The 15,311-nt window shown below is 44.3% G+C and overlaps 1 protein-coding gene across 4 annotated transcripts in view; it reads right to left on the bottom strand.

The window, feature by feature from the left end:
* Positions 1–15,311, bottom strand: part of SNX17 (sorting nexin 17) — a 225,263-nt gene that overhangs the window by 47,039 nt on the left and 162,913 nt on the right. For all 4 annotated transcript variants that reach the window (XM_078650105.1, XM_078650103.1, XM_078650104.1 and 1 more), the window contains exons 7-8: positions 9,398–9,485; positions 238–307 (exon numbers count right to left, since the gene is read on the bottom strand). In XM_078650105.1, the coding sequence (XP_078506231.1) occupies positions 238–307; positions 9,398–9,485 (158 nt within the window). The remainder of the gene's footprint in view (positions 1–237; positions 308–9,397; positions 9,486–15,311) is intronic.

Raw genomic sequence — 15,311 nt, 5'->3', positions numbered from 1 at the left:
AAATAATGAATTGTATGAAATGAAAATGAATGTTAAAAAAATAAGTTTTTGTGTACTGGATGAATTGTATGATTATTTGAATTTGTATATATTGTATGTGTCTTATTGCCCTGAAGAAGTCCTGTTGCCTCAGTCTTTTTGAAATCATTAGTTGTACATTCATATTTACATTCACTGGGTGCCAAAAGGAAATGAGGTACAAAGGCATTGAAAAATGACCTGCAGATGAGCACTTACTTGAGCGTACAACAGGTTGAGTCCCACCCGGTTGTCCATGACATCATTATCGTACGACGAATCCCAGTAACTAAAACCAAGAAAGGACGCAGGTCAGATCAGATTCAAAGGCAGAGGGCATTGATAGTGATGCAGTTCTTTGTGACAAATGAACTGGGTCCTGAAACTATTACACAGAACACACACAAGTGACCATACAGCTGTCCGAAAAAGCAGAATATGCACAATGCTATAGGCATACTTTAGCAATATGGATTTTTAACAGTTCATATAGAATTATGGAGACCGTGACTACATTTGATAGAAACCACTGACAGCAATGCACAAGAATCGACAATTTTGTTTTACTTGCAGTTTCATATTACTCTAGGCTTACTTACATATGTGCTCTCCTAAAGTATCAAAACAGCAAACTATAAATCCATTGTAAGTGGCATCAAAGATTAGTATGACTACATCTACTAGTCCTGAAACGTTTGGCATACAGACATCTTAGAGTAAATTGATTGCAATAGCACTTGGATTTAGGAAAAAACTAGCATTGGCACAGACAATCTGGGGTTGGCTGTCAACCTTTTGGGTTTGCAAACACTTTTTTGTTTTGTGATGGTTTTTGTAAAACTATTTTAAAAATATTTTTGTTTCATCAAAGACACAAACTAGGCCAACAGTCTCTGGCACTAAAGGAACTACTTTTTCTATGTAAATGCATATTATACAAGAGGAGAATACAGTCACTCACAGCGAAGTTAGACAATGGCTGAGGTGGACAGACTTACTCACTTCATGCTGTAGTGGGCGGAAGAAAACGTGAATGGCACAATAAAAGACCATAGATGAAAAGCGCTGGTTTAAAGCCCCTATATGGAAGTGTATTAAATATATAATTTTACAAAAACAAAATTCTTGGCTTACATCAGATCTCAAAACGTGTTTTAAAGGTCAGTTGGAAAAGAGGAAGACAAAGGTAAGGCGCCTCCTTGGTTCAGAGGCGCTTTAGAAAGGCACACCTGTGACCTGCAGATGAACACCAATTCCCTTCTAGGTGGGAGCATGTGCATGGTTGATAACGAGCATGTACGTATAACACTGCAACTTGCCAACATGCCCAACATACATCTGATTGCCCCTGTGCTCTGTTCAGGCTTTAAACTCAGGGCCTTCCACTGCATCAATCCTCACAAGGCCCCATAAAGGCAGGCAAGCCTTCTTCCAAGCTCCCATAGTCTCTACCCCTCTCACTATCAAGTCTACTTTCACCTCTGCTCCAAACAACGTTGGAGAGACCACGCTCCCTGGGTTGTATGAACAGCCAGAGCCCCTTGTGAAGCTGTGGCCCTCTCCTGCCAGCAGGCCTTTGTTTGGCGTCTGGCCCCTGCTCCTCGGCATGTGCTCGCTCAAGGTGTGGTCTTGCATGAATTGGTCTTTGGCACACCGGTGCTTTGCTCGCCTGCTGGAGAAGGTCAGACTTGCTCACCACATGTTCTATTTCCATATGTACCATACCGCGTTCGCTGCAATTAATACCCATAGGAAAATCAGACACAGCTACAGCTAAAATGGCTGAACAGAATTACACCACATTTGGCAGAAAGCTATTACTTGATCCAGAGCGCATGTTTTTGTGATTTGCGGTAAAACTCGTTGTTTTTGAGAAATCAAGGATTAATATATAAGTAAATATAGAGACGTGGAGGAATAGTGGATCCAACAGATCTAAAGATAAGATCTGATTGGCTGCCACATCATCGGCAAAGATGTTGCGTTAGTCATTTTAGGACTCCGTCTCCTGCCCTAAAAAAACATATTTTAGAAAACGAGTGGCAGGGTAAGAATACCCCGACTTCCTAGGCCTGCTGGGGGAGCCCTAAAGTAATTATTACTAGGGCCCCCTCCATGCACACGGTTGTCATCAATGATGTCATTTCAGATGTTGCCGTGATATTATCATTGATGTCATAGAACATGTCATGACTAAATGTAATATGTGAGGTAAATAGCAGTGCATTGAGAGTTACTTGAGACAACTATAACTGGTGAATATCAGTTGGTTTATGCGTTTAAAATGGTATGTCTTACCTGAAGTTTTCACTTCACTATAATGTCCCATCAACCTCTCGTTTTTCAATGAATTTCTACAGTTTTCTTCATGTACAGTAGGATATTATTACAATTACTAAATATAATTTCACTTTTACCTTTGGTTTTCACAGACGGCTAACCCCTCCCCCACCAACCTGCACACCCAACTGTTACCTAACAATATAAAGCATGTCATTTTAAGTAAGGCAGACCTACTGGTTTTGTCAAAAGGTCAGACCATCAACATATAAAAAGTGGGCTTGTTTAAGTTATTAACGTACATAAAGCGGACTTACTGGCTTTGGCAATAAAACACCACAATAATTTACTAATAACTATAATACAACAAAATAATAATAATTCCAATTTGTAAAGGGCAAACATATCACCCCCTTAAAGGTTTCAAGGCGTTGGGGGGATTAAGTGAGCTATTGCCCAGAGTCACATGATCTGCCAGCAGCGCCACGGATCAAACCATGAACCTTGCGCTCCAGAGTCAGCCGCTCTGGCCGCTGCTCAATACGTCTCTCTATGTGTATACATGGCAATGATTTACAATAATCACTGTCACACAATAAAACATTTTTCTTTAAAACAACTATAAACATATCTAGAGTCTTTCTTTAACATTCCTCAACCCACAAAAAAACTGAAATAGAATTAACCACAAGGTGTCCTCACACTCCAGCTAACATGCAGTTCCAGCTAACAGTGCTTTAAAGGAGTTTGGTTAGGCTCTCCTGGGTTTATGAATTGAATGTCCCAGGAGACTTACTGCAACTAACTTAAAAAAAAAAAAAAAGTTCTTTTCAATGCAATTGGTCTCGCATTTGAGAGAGTTTAAGCTATTGGCATTGTAAATGACAATGCCTTGTATTTCTGAGTTTTTAAAACCAACACATATATAAAAGGAATTGTTATTTACCCTTCCAATAGCTCAAACTGTCACAAATGCGAGACCACTTTAATGGTGTCCACGCCCCTTTCATTAGACGCTGCTCGCCGTATTCAGGTTAAAGTGAGCAGTCTCTAAAGAAAGGGGCGCGGCCAACATTAAAGTGAAAGCCCAATTTGGGACGCTTTCACCGAAAAATGAAAAATAAATAAACAATGGTACTGTAGGGCAACTGCTATAGTTAAAGCGGACCGCGCTGCAAATTAAATAAATAAATAAGCGCACCACTAGAGTTAAAGCGGACCCGCAGCCATTACTATTAAAAATATAAAAGCAAGTGGTGTGCTGCCTTGTAAAAAGCACGTCGTGATGGAATAGTGGTAGATCATTAAAGAAAACAGTGCTCACAGACTAGATAAAGCAGAACATGTAACAAGTAAAAAATCCAGTTGTTATGGGAGGTTACAAATGCAGACAAGGAGGGCCTACTAAGCCTATTTATCAATCAAAAGCAATAATTTTGAAAGGACAGTAACAGGAGCCAATTAATAAGATGGACGGGAAATGGGCAGAGCTTCTATTCCAAACCTGAATACAACATGCCTGCAGGGCAGCGAATGAGCTGCCCAGGCTCGACCTAAAAAGCATGGTGGTGTGTCTGCCTCCTCTAGACAAACCATATGCATCCGCACATGGGATGGGTGCAAGAAGGGGAGGCGGCGAGGGCCACAGGTGTCCTGGTGCTCCCTCACAGCCCCAAGGCCTGCCATTGCTGTGGGTCTCCCTTGTGGGGCTCCCATGGCATTTTTGATTTGTTCAGGAGCTGCCAGGGGATAGGGATGGGGATGGGATCCCCGTGGGTCATGTAATGGCTTGGGGGGGGGGGGGGGGGGGGGGCGCAAAGCCCACCCCCTTCAAATAATGAGGTAGCCTGGGAACAGCATGCCCCCTCTCCTAAAATACAAATTTGGGGGCTGGCTGCAGGGGGAAATTAAAACTGAAAGCGGCAGGAGACCATTTTATTTTTCAGACAGAAGGCAGTGGATACTCAGCTAAACAGTGACCCGCTCCCTCATCCCCCAACCCCCCACCCCCACCAAATCTTCACCACCACCAGGCAAAGGTAGCCAATGGATCCCTACCCCCTTATATGTTTTTCGTTTTACCTTTTTGCAGCACAGGGGACTGAGTTGGATCACACTTTGTTTGGAAAGTTTCATGAAGATTTATTAACGGCACCAACGTGATTAGAAAACCAAATAACCCATTGCTGTGGAAACGTGATCCAAACTATTACTATCCCGTGGCAACTGCCACCGGTGGGGGGAATGAAGAAGAGGGGGTGTATGGGGGGCAGGTGGAGGGCTCGGTGATATATATACATTATTTGTTTGGGGGTAAAAAGCTGAGGTTATAACAACAATTTACCTAGTTTTAAATATTTTTAAACCTGCTTACAAATATATACATGACTGATGACAATTTCTTCAAAATCAAGAAATTTTACATTGAACTTCTTATAGTAGGGAGTGTAATACAGATGTTTCACCCTCCTATGCAAGACTGCCCACAAACCAACCAACAGCTCCCCAACACCAGCATTCCACCTCCCTGGTTAAATGCCCAACCTCATGCCCCCTTACTCGCTCGCTCCCCTATTATTTGCAGGCCTCTGCCCCTCTCACGGTCCTCTCCAGGACTCACTCCACTGGCTCTTGTGAGGTCCTTCAGACACCTCCACACATGATCACTTGTCCAGCAGGGTACTTCCAGAAGTTAAACACAAGGAGATGATGGACAGAGCGCTAAAACTATTCAGACACTCACCCCCAGTCACAGATTTGAGTTGAATCCATCATCGTTCTTTAGTTCACTTCGCCATCCCAGTTCAGACCCGGTGCCTCATAGCAACAGTCCAGCCCGAACTGCCAAGCCATGCCTTCCCTGGACCAGAAACAAGCATCCTGGGACAGGTTTCTGGCTAACACCCCTCATCAGCCAGGCTAGCTTGAATCCAGTGGCAAGGTGAGAAAGGGACCCACGTCTGGGCATACCTGGACAACTTATGGCAAACAAAGCAAACACAAGGAGATGATGGACGGAGCGCTGAAACTTTTCAGACTCTCACCCCAAGTCACAAATCTGGGTTGAATCCATCATCGTCCTTTAGCTCACTTCGCCACCTCAGTTCAGACCCAGCCATATGCAAATCAGTCTGACCCTGTCCCTCATGGGAACAGCCCAGCCTGAACTGCCAAGCCAGGTCTATCCTGCACTGGAAAAAAGCATCCTGGGACCGGTTTCGGGGTAACACCCCTCATCACCCAGGCTAGCTTGAATCTAGTTGCAAAGTGATCAAGGGACCCACATCTGGGCATATCCTTCCTACTTGGGGCAAACAAAGCAAACACAAGGAGATGATGAACGGAGCACTGAACCTTTTCAGACACTCACCCCCAGATCTGAGTTGAATCCTTTGCCACCCCAGTTCAGATACAGCTATATGCAAATCAGTCTTGACCCTGTGCCTTGCATTTGTCACCCCGAGTGGGATGGGAATGCCCAGACGAGGGTCCCGTGCACTCCATGCCACTGGAGTCAAGCTATCCTAGCTGATGAGGGGTGAAACCCTGAAACCGGTCCTAGGATGCTTTTTTCCAGTCCAGGGAGGACCCGGCCTGGCAGTTCGGGCTGGACTGTTTCCATGAGGCACAGGGTCAAGATTGATTTGCATATAGCTGGGTCCAAACTGGAATGACATGGTGAGCAAATAAACAATGGATTTAGGCCCAGATCTCTGGACTGGAGTGAATGTATGACATTATTCTGCATTCTGTCCATCAACTGTTTTTGTTGTGTTTTTTCGCATTTATTTCCAGAAGTTCCCAGGCTCTCTCCCTTGCCCCAACTGACTCCCGAACTCCCATCTCATTTTCAATCATTGATAGGGCCTCACTCTCTACACTTGTACCATGAAGCAGTCCACCTCAAGACATCTGCCTCCCGCCTCTCGTAGAGCAAAACACATCAGCTCACAAGCCCCCACATGTGCTTACAAACAACCACTAACTCAAACCAATGACTGTCCCTCCATAGGGCATAACATTCCACCCTCGAACAGACAGGCTACTCGCCTCTCTTATCCCTCTCCTAAAAATATCCTCAACCACAGCCCCCTCTTCACCTAGACTGGTCTCATCACAGGGTCACTCCCTACACAACTCGAAATGACAACGCCCACCACCATAACTGCCCACATCCAACTGGGCGCATACCTTGATTGGCTCCCCATTTTCTCAATCCCTCTTTGGAAATATCTGGCTGGCTGGACTAACCCCCATGCTCTTCAGCTTGCTCTACATGGCATCAGCCATATCCTCAGAACTCGTTGTTGACCCCAGAGTGATCACTGTCGTTCATCAGGCTGCTCAACAGGTAACCCGAACAACTCCTGAAGTTACAGCGAGTATCACACATCTATATACAATACCCTCCCAATCCGCCTCTGGTGCCAGCTAGAAAACAAATTGGCAAGAGGAGGTAAAGGATATTGCGATCAATCTCATTGAGACTAGCCTCTCCGAGCGCTACATGCATACGTAGCTAGACCACTTTGTAGCCTCCATCCCAGGAAAGCAATCTCCCACTCCTCCACGGCTCTCTATACTTGCACGAAACACCTAAAACCCCAAAAGACCACTCTGCCGTCTCACAGAAGTGGAATCTGACTCCCTTTTACAGCCCTACAAACTCCTCTCTGATCCTCAGTTGCCTCCACACGGCATCTGGTCACTGCCAACACCAATAGGAGCAGACACCACATGAACGCACCTGGACATAACCCCACATACCTCATCTCGATCCCTCTAATGCTGGATAACACGCACCCTTTCCAAGCACTGGCTGATGCGCTCAAATGCATGCTTCAAAATTGTAGATCAGCACCTACACTTGCTGCAGACATCGCTGAGGTGAGAATCTGAAATGGACTAAACATCATATTCCAGACTGAAACATGGCCCAATCACTCCACTGCTCCCCTGATGAAAATCTTAGTACCCCAAAATTCTCCTATTTAACAACTTGACCACAACGATCATCCAGGAGGTGCTGTTGCAGTCATACATTGAAACTCCCTAAATATCTCCTCCCTACCTGTGAATACCTCGGAGTTAAGCTCTTCTCAGCTGGGACGTTGTGGACAAAATGTTACCTCTTCTACCACATGCTAGGAGTACACTAGCTTTTCCCGGAAAAGCTGATTGAGTTCACCACACTAGATCGATTTTACTGATTCACAAGTTGTCAACCTAACAGTCTTCCTTTCTGATGACAATCATGTGCATACATGAAGGTGCGACCCACATGAAAGGGGCAGCCCTGGACCTCCTTGTAGCCAAATAAGTACCATGACACATAGAAGCCACCCTACAGAGTGACTGGTCAGACAATCACCCAATCCTCTTATACCTCATCGCATACAGACAAGATGACCAGGGCTATGGTTTCAGATCCAAACGCTGGATAAGATAGAAAATAGATCAAACGGCATGAACTATACTCACTAAGCCCGAGGATCCTCACACCCTCTAGTGAGATGCCGAAAATACAAGCGCTGACCTTGTACTACAGCTGGACAATGACGGACATCATGGATGAGGTGGCTTCTCCTCGGGCCAAAAGACTGAAAAAGAAAGGATCCCACCTCTGATGCAGCCAAAACAAAGGAAATGAGGGATATCAGCCAAGCTGAGAGAAGATGAAGACAAACCTCATTCTCCTTACATCTAAGCCAACACCAAGATGTAAAAAACGGCTACCAGAAAGGAATGTGAAATGAATAAGCCTCACTTTTCAAGTCCCAACTTAACTCCACCAAAAAAGGCAAGCCAAACTCTTTAAAATCATCAAGCATGCCCTAACACTACCACCATGCTCAGTGACACCTCCTCCAAAACGTGAGAAATTTGACCTTTTTTGAGGAGAAGGTAAGAAAAATTGAAAGTTCTATCGCCACTGAACTTGGTGCAAACCAGACTTCTCTGAACTGCCTACCCTTCTCCAAAGAGCAGCACATGCACTCTAAGCTGGTAATAGCTCCCAACCATCCTCTAAAGCCCAAAATATTGCTACATGGAGCAAATTCAAAAGTCTCAGTGAAACAGACATCTGCTAGGTCATAGCAGCGCTGAAACCCACCTCACACTTCATTGAACGGATGCTCTCATGACTCTCAAAAAATCGGAGTCACCTTTCTTACCCTCTCAAGACCAAAAGAGTCAATGCATCTCTCACCCAAGATACAATCAGAGACTGCCTGAAAATTGTGCAATTGACAACTCACTTGAAAAAGCACAAGCATGAATCCAGCTGAACTAAACAACTGTTGTCCAGTAGCCAATCTCTCTTTTTTGGCAAAAGCACTAGAAAAAAATTCCCATTTCCCAACTGAGTCAACAAATTGAAAACTATGATCTGCTCAACAACTGCCAATCTGGTCCAGGCTAAAGAACAGACAAATCCAGCCTACACATCAAGGACAATGCTCTCAAAATCTTGGACCAGCACAACAACTGTCTTCTCGCCCTCGTTTATCCTCTGCTTTAGACACAGTCAACAATATCAATCTACCGAAGGCGCTTGAGCAGAGAATGGGGTTTACAAGAATGTGCTCAGATGTTTCTCCTCTTATCTAAATAACCATGCACAGCTAATCGAATTGGAGGTTTCCTTAACTAACCCACCCTTGCTGAGGTTGGAAGTATCTGAAAGCTCAACCCTCTTCCCACATGGAGTCACTGACCGAGATTCTCAATCACTCATATTTGGCGTACCATATGTACGAGGATGACACTCAACTATACCTAAAAATAGTCTACCTGGTGACTTTATCCTTCACAACAAAGTGTGAGCAAATGTCAAAGGCTGGCTAGTCCGGAACTACTTAAAACTGATCTCCTTCAAGACTGATTGCCTCCTTATCTCTCCCCTCACAACCCCCTTGGCACACGAGTGTCTCAACCGATTAGACACTGTCAACGGTAAAACATTCAGCATTGAATCAACGAAAAACCAAGGAATAACATTGAACAAAAACATGAAAATGCAAGCCTCCATCAGCGTATACACATGCAGTTCTTTATTCCAGACTTGTGTGAAATGTAACGTACAACTTGTGCTCACCTTTTCCGTAGAATTATTTTGTATTCTTGATTCCTGAGGCTAGTAACAGAGACATAGGGTAATTCAAACTCTTGAAGCTTCCTTACAACTGTAAGCAAGAAAAGGGAGACAGATTTAATAGGATTAGAGCAAAGGCACAAGGATTCTTTTGTAGACACAAATATCTGAAAATTTCATTTGAAGTAAGTGGATATATTACATTATCTGCCCTTACATAGTAACACATTTCATCAGTAATAAATATAAGATTTGTCATCATGTTTTGCCTATTACCAACTCTAATGAATTGGGAATACTGAAAAAACGAAATGTTTTGTTTATCTGCAGAAGGCATGTCAAGAACCATTCTGATACCCTTCCTTCTGAGGACAGACCACTGAATGCAGGAGGACAAACTCAGGCAAGAGTTCTCACCACCATATATATGTCTACTAAATTAAGTTGATAAAGTCAGGATCTCTGAAAGAGTCCAAGCTAAAAAGGGGATGAAAAGTAAATATTAGGAGACTGGTTGGAGACTTTCTTTCTGACAAACTACATCATCAACAGGTGACTAGCGACTAACACGAATCTTTTGTCACTAGGGATTGTGGTATGGATTACAAAACGAACAACTGAATTATTCCAGCTTGACACAAAGTTCAAAGATGCCTGTTTATAATCCAGGGGAGGATTCAGAAAACCTGCTGGTACCCAAAGCTGCAAAATGAGACTGCTATAGAAGACGATGCTGGTAAAATTGGAGTGTGCGTAGCGTAAGACTGCCCATAGTTCAATGATCATAGGCCCTACAGAGCATAGTGACAGGATGCAGGGTAAGGCTGGCAGTGGGCAGGTACTTCACATGATCCCTGGAGATCATCCCTAGATTACAATAAAACTTTACAGAAACTCCTTCACTGCGCACATTCCAAGACAACAATGTGGGGACAATATGTACAATGCGAAGGTGATTCCATCAAAGGCGAGGCCTAGACACAATGACACTGCAGAAGTGGGGTCTGTATCCAAAAAAGACGAGCACACGAGTGGGGTCGATTTGGATTCTGGAGACTTCCTCCATAAATTCTGGGGTGGGGGTCTCAGACCCCACGGTACAAGGACTCCGTTCATTTCACACGCCTCATCCGTTTGCTCGAACGCAGGGCTGAGAGTGGGAATCTGAATAAGCAATGTTCAGGGCAGGTGGACTAGTGATTGAACCAGGTCTGTAGTCATTCATTTTTGCTGCTGTGATTTGGTGATCATTTTAAGGTGCTCTGCGGACCTTAACATCCAACATCCCCCGCTGCCAACTCTCACCTGCCCAGACCAGGGACTGCAACAAAGGGTACCACTACACCCCATCCTCTCCTAGAACGGTCAGCATCCTCAATGCTGGTGGCACAGGGGCTGAGAAGTGATGCGACCAATAAGAATATTCGCTCATTTGACCCCTTCAGGTTAGAAGATAACAAGCTTCGCGGAAGAGGACAGACATGTGACATACACAAACATTAGCCTCAATCATATCAAATGAAAATTTCAAAAGGATTACTGAATACTAGCTTTAGAAGGTCATAACCACAATCTGAGATGAGAACAGAAAGTAGAGCATTGTTTTACCAGATACTATTGGCTACAACGCATATTGCTAGGGAGTGGTTGTTTTATAAATTGTGCACTGTACATTGGTTTTTAAAATATATACTGTTTTAGAATAATTACTCCTGAGATTTTGATGCTTCATTAAAAAAACGATTTAAATCTAGTTTACAGCAGCTGCATATAATAGATGCGCTAAAGTACAAAGAAGATTAAGTGATACATGTTACAAGTAGCATGAGTAACTTCTCAAAAAAGTTTCCTGCATACAGTTTTCGATTTTCGAAACCGGACTGGTTATGCAGACTTTCTTTTCGTGGCCACTTCATAATGTCATTGTAAATATAAATGTATTTCGATTTATATAGCGCACGAATCACCCAGGGGTCTCAAGGCGCTTGCTTAGGGAACCCGTCCTGGTATTCCCCTGTGAGATACCCCGGCAGGGTGTCCACAAGGTGAAAGCCAGGCATCCCGCCGCGAGGGGCCGTAGTGGAGATTAAGCAAGCTATTGCCCAGAGTCGCAGAGTGTGAACCCGTGAGTCGAGTAGGCACCGGAGCGAGAATTGTCGAGTCCGTGGAATTTTGAGCCGAGACCTGCCGAGGCGGGGAATCGAACCCTGGTCCAGGGTCGATCTCAGCTTCCGGGTCTGCCGCCTCTAACCACTGAGCCACGCTTCTCCACCATTCTCCATTGCCATAGGTATAGCGCTTAGCTGCAAATCGTGTGGCTTTGCAGTGTTGTATCCTAGCAAGAGGTCTAGGTGGGTTGAGTCTATGCTAGATCAGAACTCATTTCGGTCATGCAAGCAGGCTAGATTTGTAATCGGATATATGTCGCTGCTGCTAATGGCAAATTATTGCTCCTTTATTCTAGGTAATAACATTCCTGAGAAATCTTCTGCAATACGAAGGACCTCCTACAAGCTATCGCTTTCAACAAACTATTCCCCACACTGCTTGGGAGTGTGGGGAATAGTTTTAACCAATACATTCGGAATTAGAAAATTCCTCTCCCTGAAAATTCAGTGAGGGGGGAGGGGGTGGGGGCGATGAGAACACCTGTAAATTTCACAGATTCCATTAGATGGCAGACAGCACATTAGAACAAAGGTGCAATCCTCTCGAGTGCAGTAGATTTGTGGTGTTCTTCCTGATCAATAATGAACATTGAATTTAGTTGCGCTCACCACCAGATTTACACGGGAAAAGTGAATCCTTCATTTACACAACACACAGTAGACCGTAATATCCAGTCTTTCTTCTCAAATCGACAATATTCCTTTTTGAATGCGTAAATATATATTGAGTTACACAGAAACTTTAACCCTACTCCTACTTTATCTTTCGGACACCAGCTCCTTTAAAGTAACGGTACATCTTCTAAAGGATGTGTAGCTACCATAAGATCACGTTAGAGACATCATAGTCCCGTCTCAGTCTCCAACACCCTTATTTTCTTTTGATTGGGCACTCTCTACAAGTCGGCCAAAGTATGCCATCAGGTCGTTCTTTTCAACACCATTGTATCTCTGATTCCACAGATGGTCAACGTCACCACCTGCGCGTCTTCCAAGGAAGGTTACTTTTGAAAGGACTAATCTTGTGCTTGAAGTGATTAATTCTAGAATTAAGTAGTCAAAGGAGATTCTTGCAGGATCACTTCACAAAATGTTGTTAGAAGTGTTAGAGTACAAAATCAGGCTGTCCGTCTCACCTTGTGTCTGAAGCAGACCGACAACATCTCGCTCTGGCATCCCACAGATGAATCAAGGCTCAGATTCAAAATCTGATCTCTCTAGCCTACAGCCAATTAATGCCAAACACATTGTTGCCTCTCTGGGCTGCCGACACGAGACCTTTTAAGGCCACTCTAAGAATTTGATAAGTTACTTACCTTTTATAATGCTCTTTCAGGTGGATAGTCTAACCTGACCTTTCCGGTCCTCATGTTCCATCCAGACTGGATATGGAAAAAGTGTTCATACCTCCCACACCACGGCAGGTGGTACGATCGGATTCCACGAGACCCAGATCAGCACTGGAGGCACAAAGGCATCACCCCCACGCACTGAAGTCAGTATCCAGTCTTTTCTCCATGCCCCCAGAAGCAGAGACAGAGTAGGATGAACCCAACTGAGGTGACACAGGCGGTGAAAAACATCTAACTTGGGATCTGAATAATTCCCCAAACATCCATGCAACAGAACAGGGAGAGGGCGAGGAATATCTAGGTCTAAAAAGAATCCAAAGAGAAATTTTCCGAAGGATACTCCGCACTGCAGATTGCTCGCCTTGTGAATTATTACTAGAGCAGTCTCTCCTTAGTAAGAGGTGGGTTTGATGAGTAGACCTGCAGAAGTGCTGAAGAACTTAACTGGCAAAATGATGGTTTCTCTGACCTGATTATCAATGGAGTGGTGCCTGGTGAAAATATGAACGAAAGTGCACGTGGCAGGTTGGTAAATGATTAAATTGAAATACCCCCTCCCACTGTTGAGGTATAGCCATAGTCGTAGCCTTTGCTCTGGCGGAATCAACTCAGAAGCCCGCTGGAGGTCCTTTTTTGCCAGAACTGAACACAGCTTAATGAAGTGAACAATACAATGGGCTATGGTTTGCTTCTGGACTGCTTTTCCCTTCTTCGTACTGGTGAATCCGATGATCAGCTAAGCATCAACACCGTGGTCCTCCGCCCCATCAGCATAGATGCTAAGGGCATGCACTAGCATAAAATCGATGCAGCCTTTACTCCTCCTTGGAATGACGGAGAGGGTAAAAGGCATGGGAAATGTAACTATTTCATCGCATGAGAAGGCAACTGACTTTTGAACGGAAGGACCAAATTGTCTGGGAACAATGTTTTAATTGGAAGATTCACAGACAAAGCTTGAAGCTCCCTAATGCGGTTAGCAGAAATAGGCGATTTGAATAATGACAACGGATCAGGTAGGTGGAGAAAGGCAACAGAGCCGATAAAGAACCTTTAACTGTGCCAGAGGCAAAACCTTGTCTGCGGAGGGTTAGGAATATGCTACTTACCAGTATGCATCTGTTCTTGACATGTAGGGCTGCTGACATTCATATCTGTGCATAGATCGCCGCCTAGTGTTGGGTCCGGGTGATTGCACCTTGTTGTCCTGGAAGAGTCTTCGAAGTATCACGAGATAGGTGGCTCCTCCCTTGGACTACAGTGCGCATGGGCATCGACTCCATACCCAGATTGTTTTTCGCCATTGTGGCAGAGATGGAAATAGTAAGTAAGAGATGGCCATGCAAAAGATAATGCTGCAGCTGCAACAGGCACCGGGGAGGAGGGCGAGCAATATGAATGTCAGCAGCCCTACATGCCAAGAACAGATGCATACTGGTAAGTAGCATATTCCGTTCGAGGCATGTGGGCTGCTGAATTCATATCTGTGCATAGACTGTATAGCAGTATCTCCTCTAGCGGTGGTTACCTGTGCCAGCTGCAGCAGTTTGAAAAAGAGTTTTGAGGACAGCTTGGCCTACAGCAGCTTGCTGCTTTGCTTGCACATCTACGCAGTAGTGTTTTGTGAAAGTGTGTATAGTAGACCATGTGGCTGCTCTACATATGTCTTCAAGAGGAATATTCCCTAGGAAAGCCATGGATGCCCCCATTTTGCGCGTAGAGTGTGCTCTTGGGGGAACAGTTAACGTGCGTTTAGCTTTTTGATAACATATTTGAATGCATTTAACTATCCATCTGGCTATTCCGGACTATGATATGGGATTCCCTTTATGTTGTGGTGAAAAAGCAACAAATAATTGTTTTGTTTTTCTGAACGATTTAGTTCTGTCCACATAATAAAGCAGAGCTCTCCTTACATCTAGTGTGTGTAGGGCTCTTTCGGCTACTGACTGTGGATTTTGGAACAACACTGGCAGTTCTATTGATTGATAATGTGGAAAGTGGATATGACCTTTGGCATAAATTTAGGGTTTGTCCTAAGTACTACCCTGTTAGCATGTACTTGCCTGAAGGGTTCTTGAATTGTTAGTGCTTGAAGTTCACTAACTCGCCTGAGTGAAGTAATGGCAATCAAGAATGCTACCTTCCATGTTAGAAATTGCAATTCGCATGAGTGTAGAGGTTCGAAAGGAGGACCCATAAGTCTGGGGAGTACTATATTGAGGTTCCAAACTGGCGAAGGTGGGTATTTTGGAGGAATCACCCTTTTGAGACCCGCCATGAAAGCCATGATTGCTGGTAATCTAAACAGTGAAAGGTGTTGTCTGTTTTGGAGATATGCTGCTATAGCAGCAAGGTGTAGTCTTATAGAAGAGTATGCTAGGTTGCATATTTGAA

This window comes from Lissotriton helveticus, chromosome 6 (genome assembly GCF_964261635.1).
Source record: "Lissotriton helveticus chromosome 6, aLisHel1.1, whole genome shotgun sequence".
NCBI lineage: Eukaryota > Metazoa > Chordata > Amphibia > Caudata > Salamandridae > Lissotriton > Lissotriton helveticus.
The sequence above is the reverse complement of the archived record's forward strand: the minus strand, read 5'-3'. Positions and strand labels throughout refer to the sequence as shown.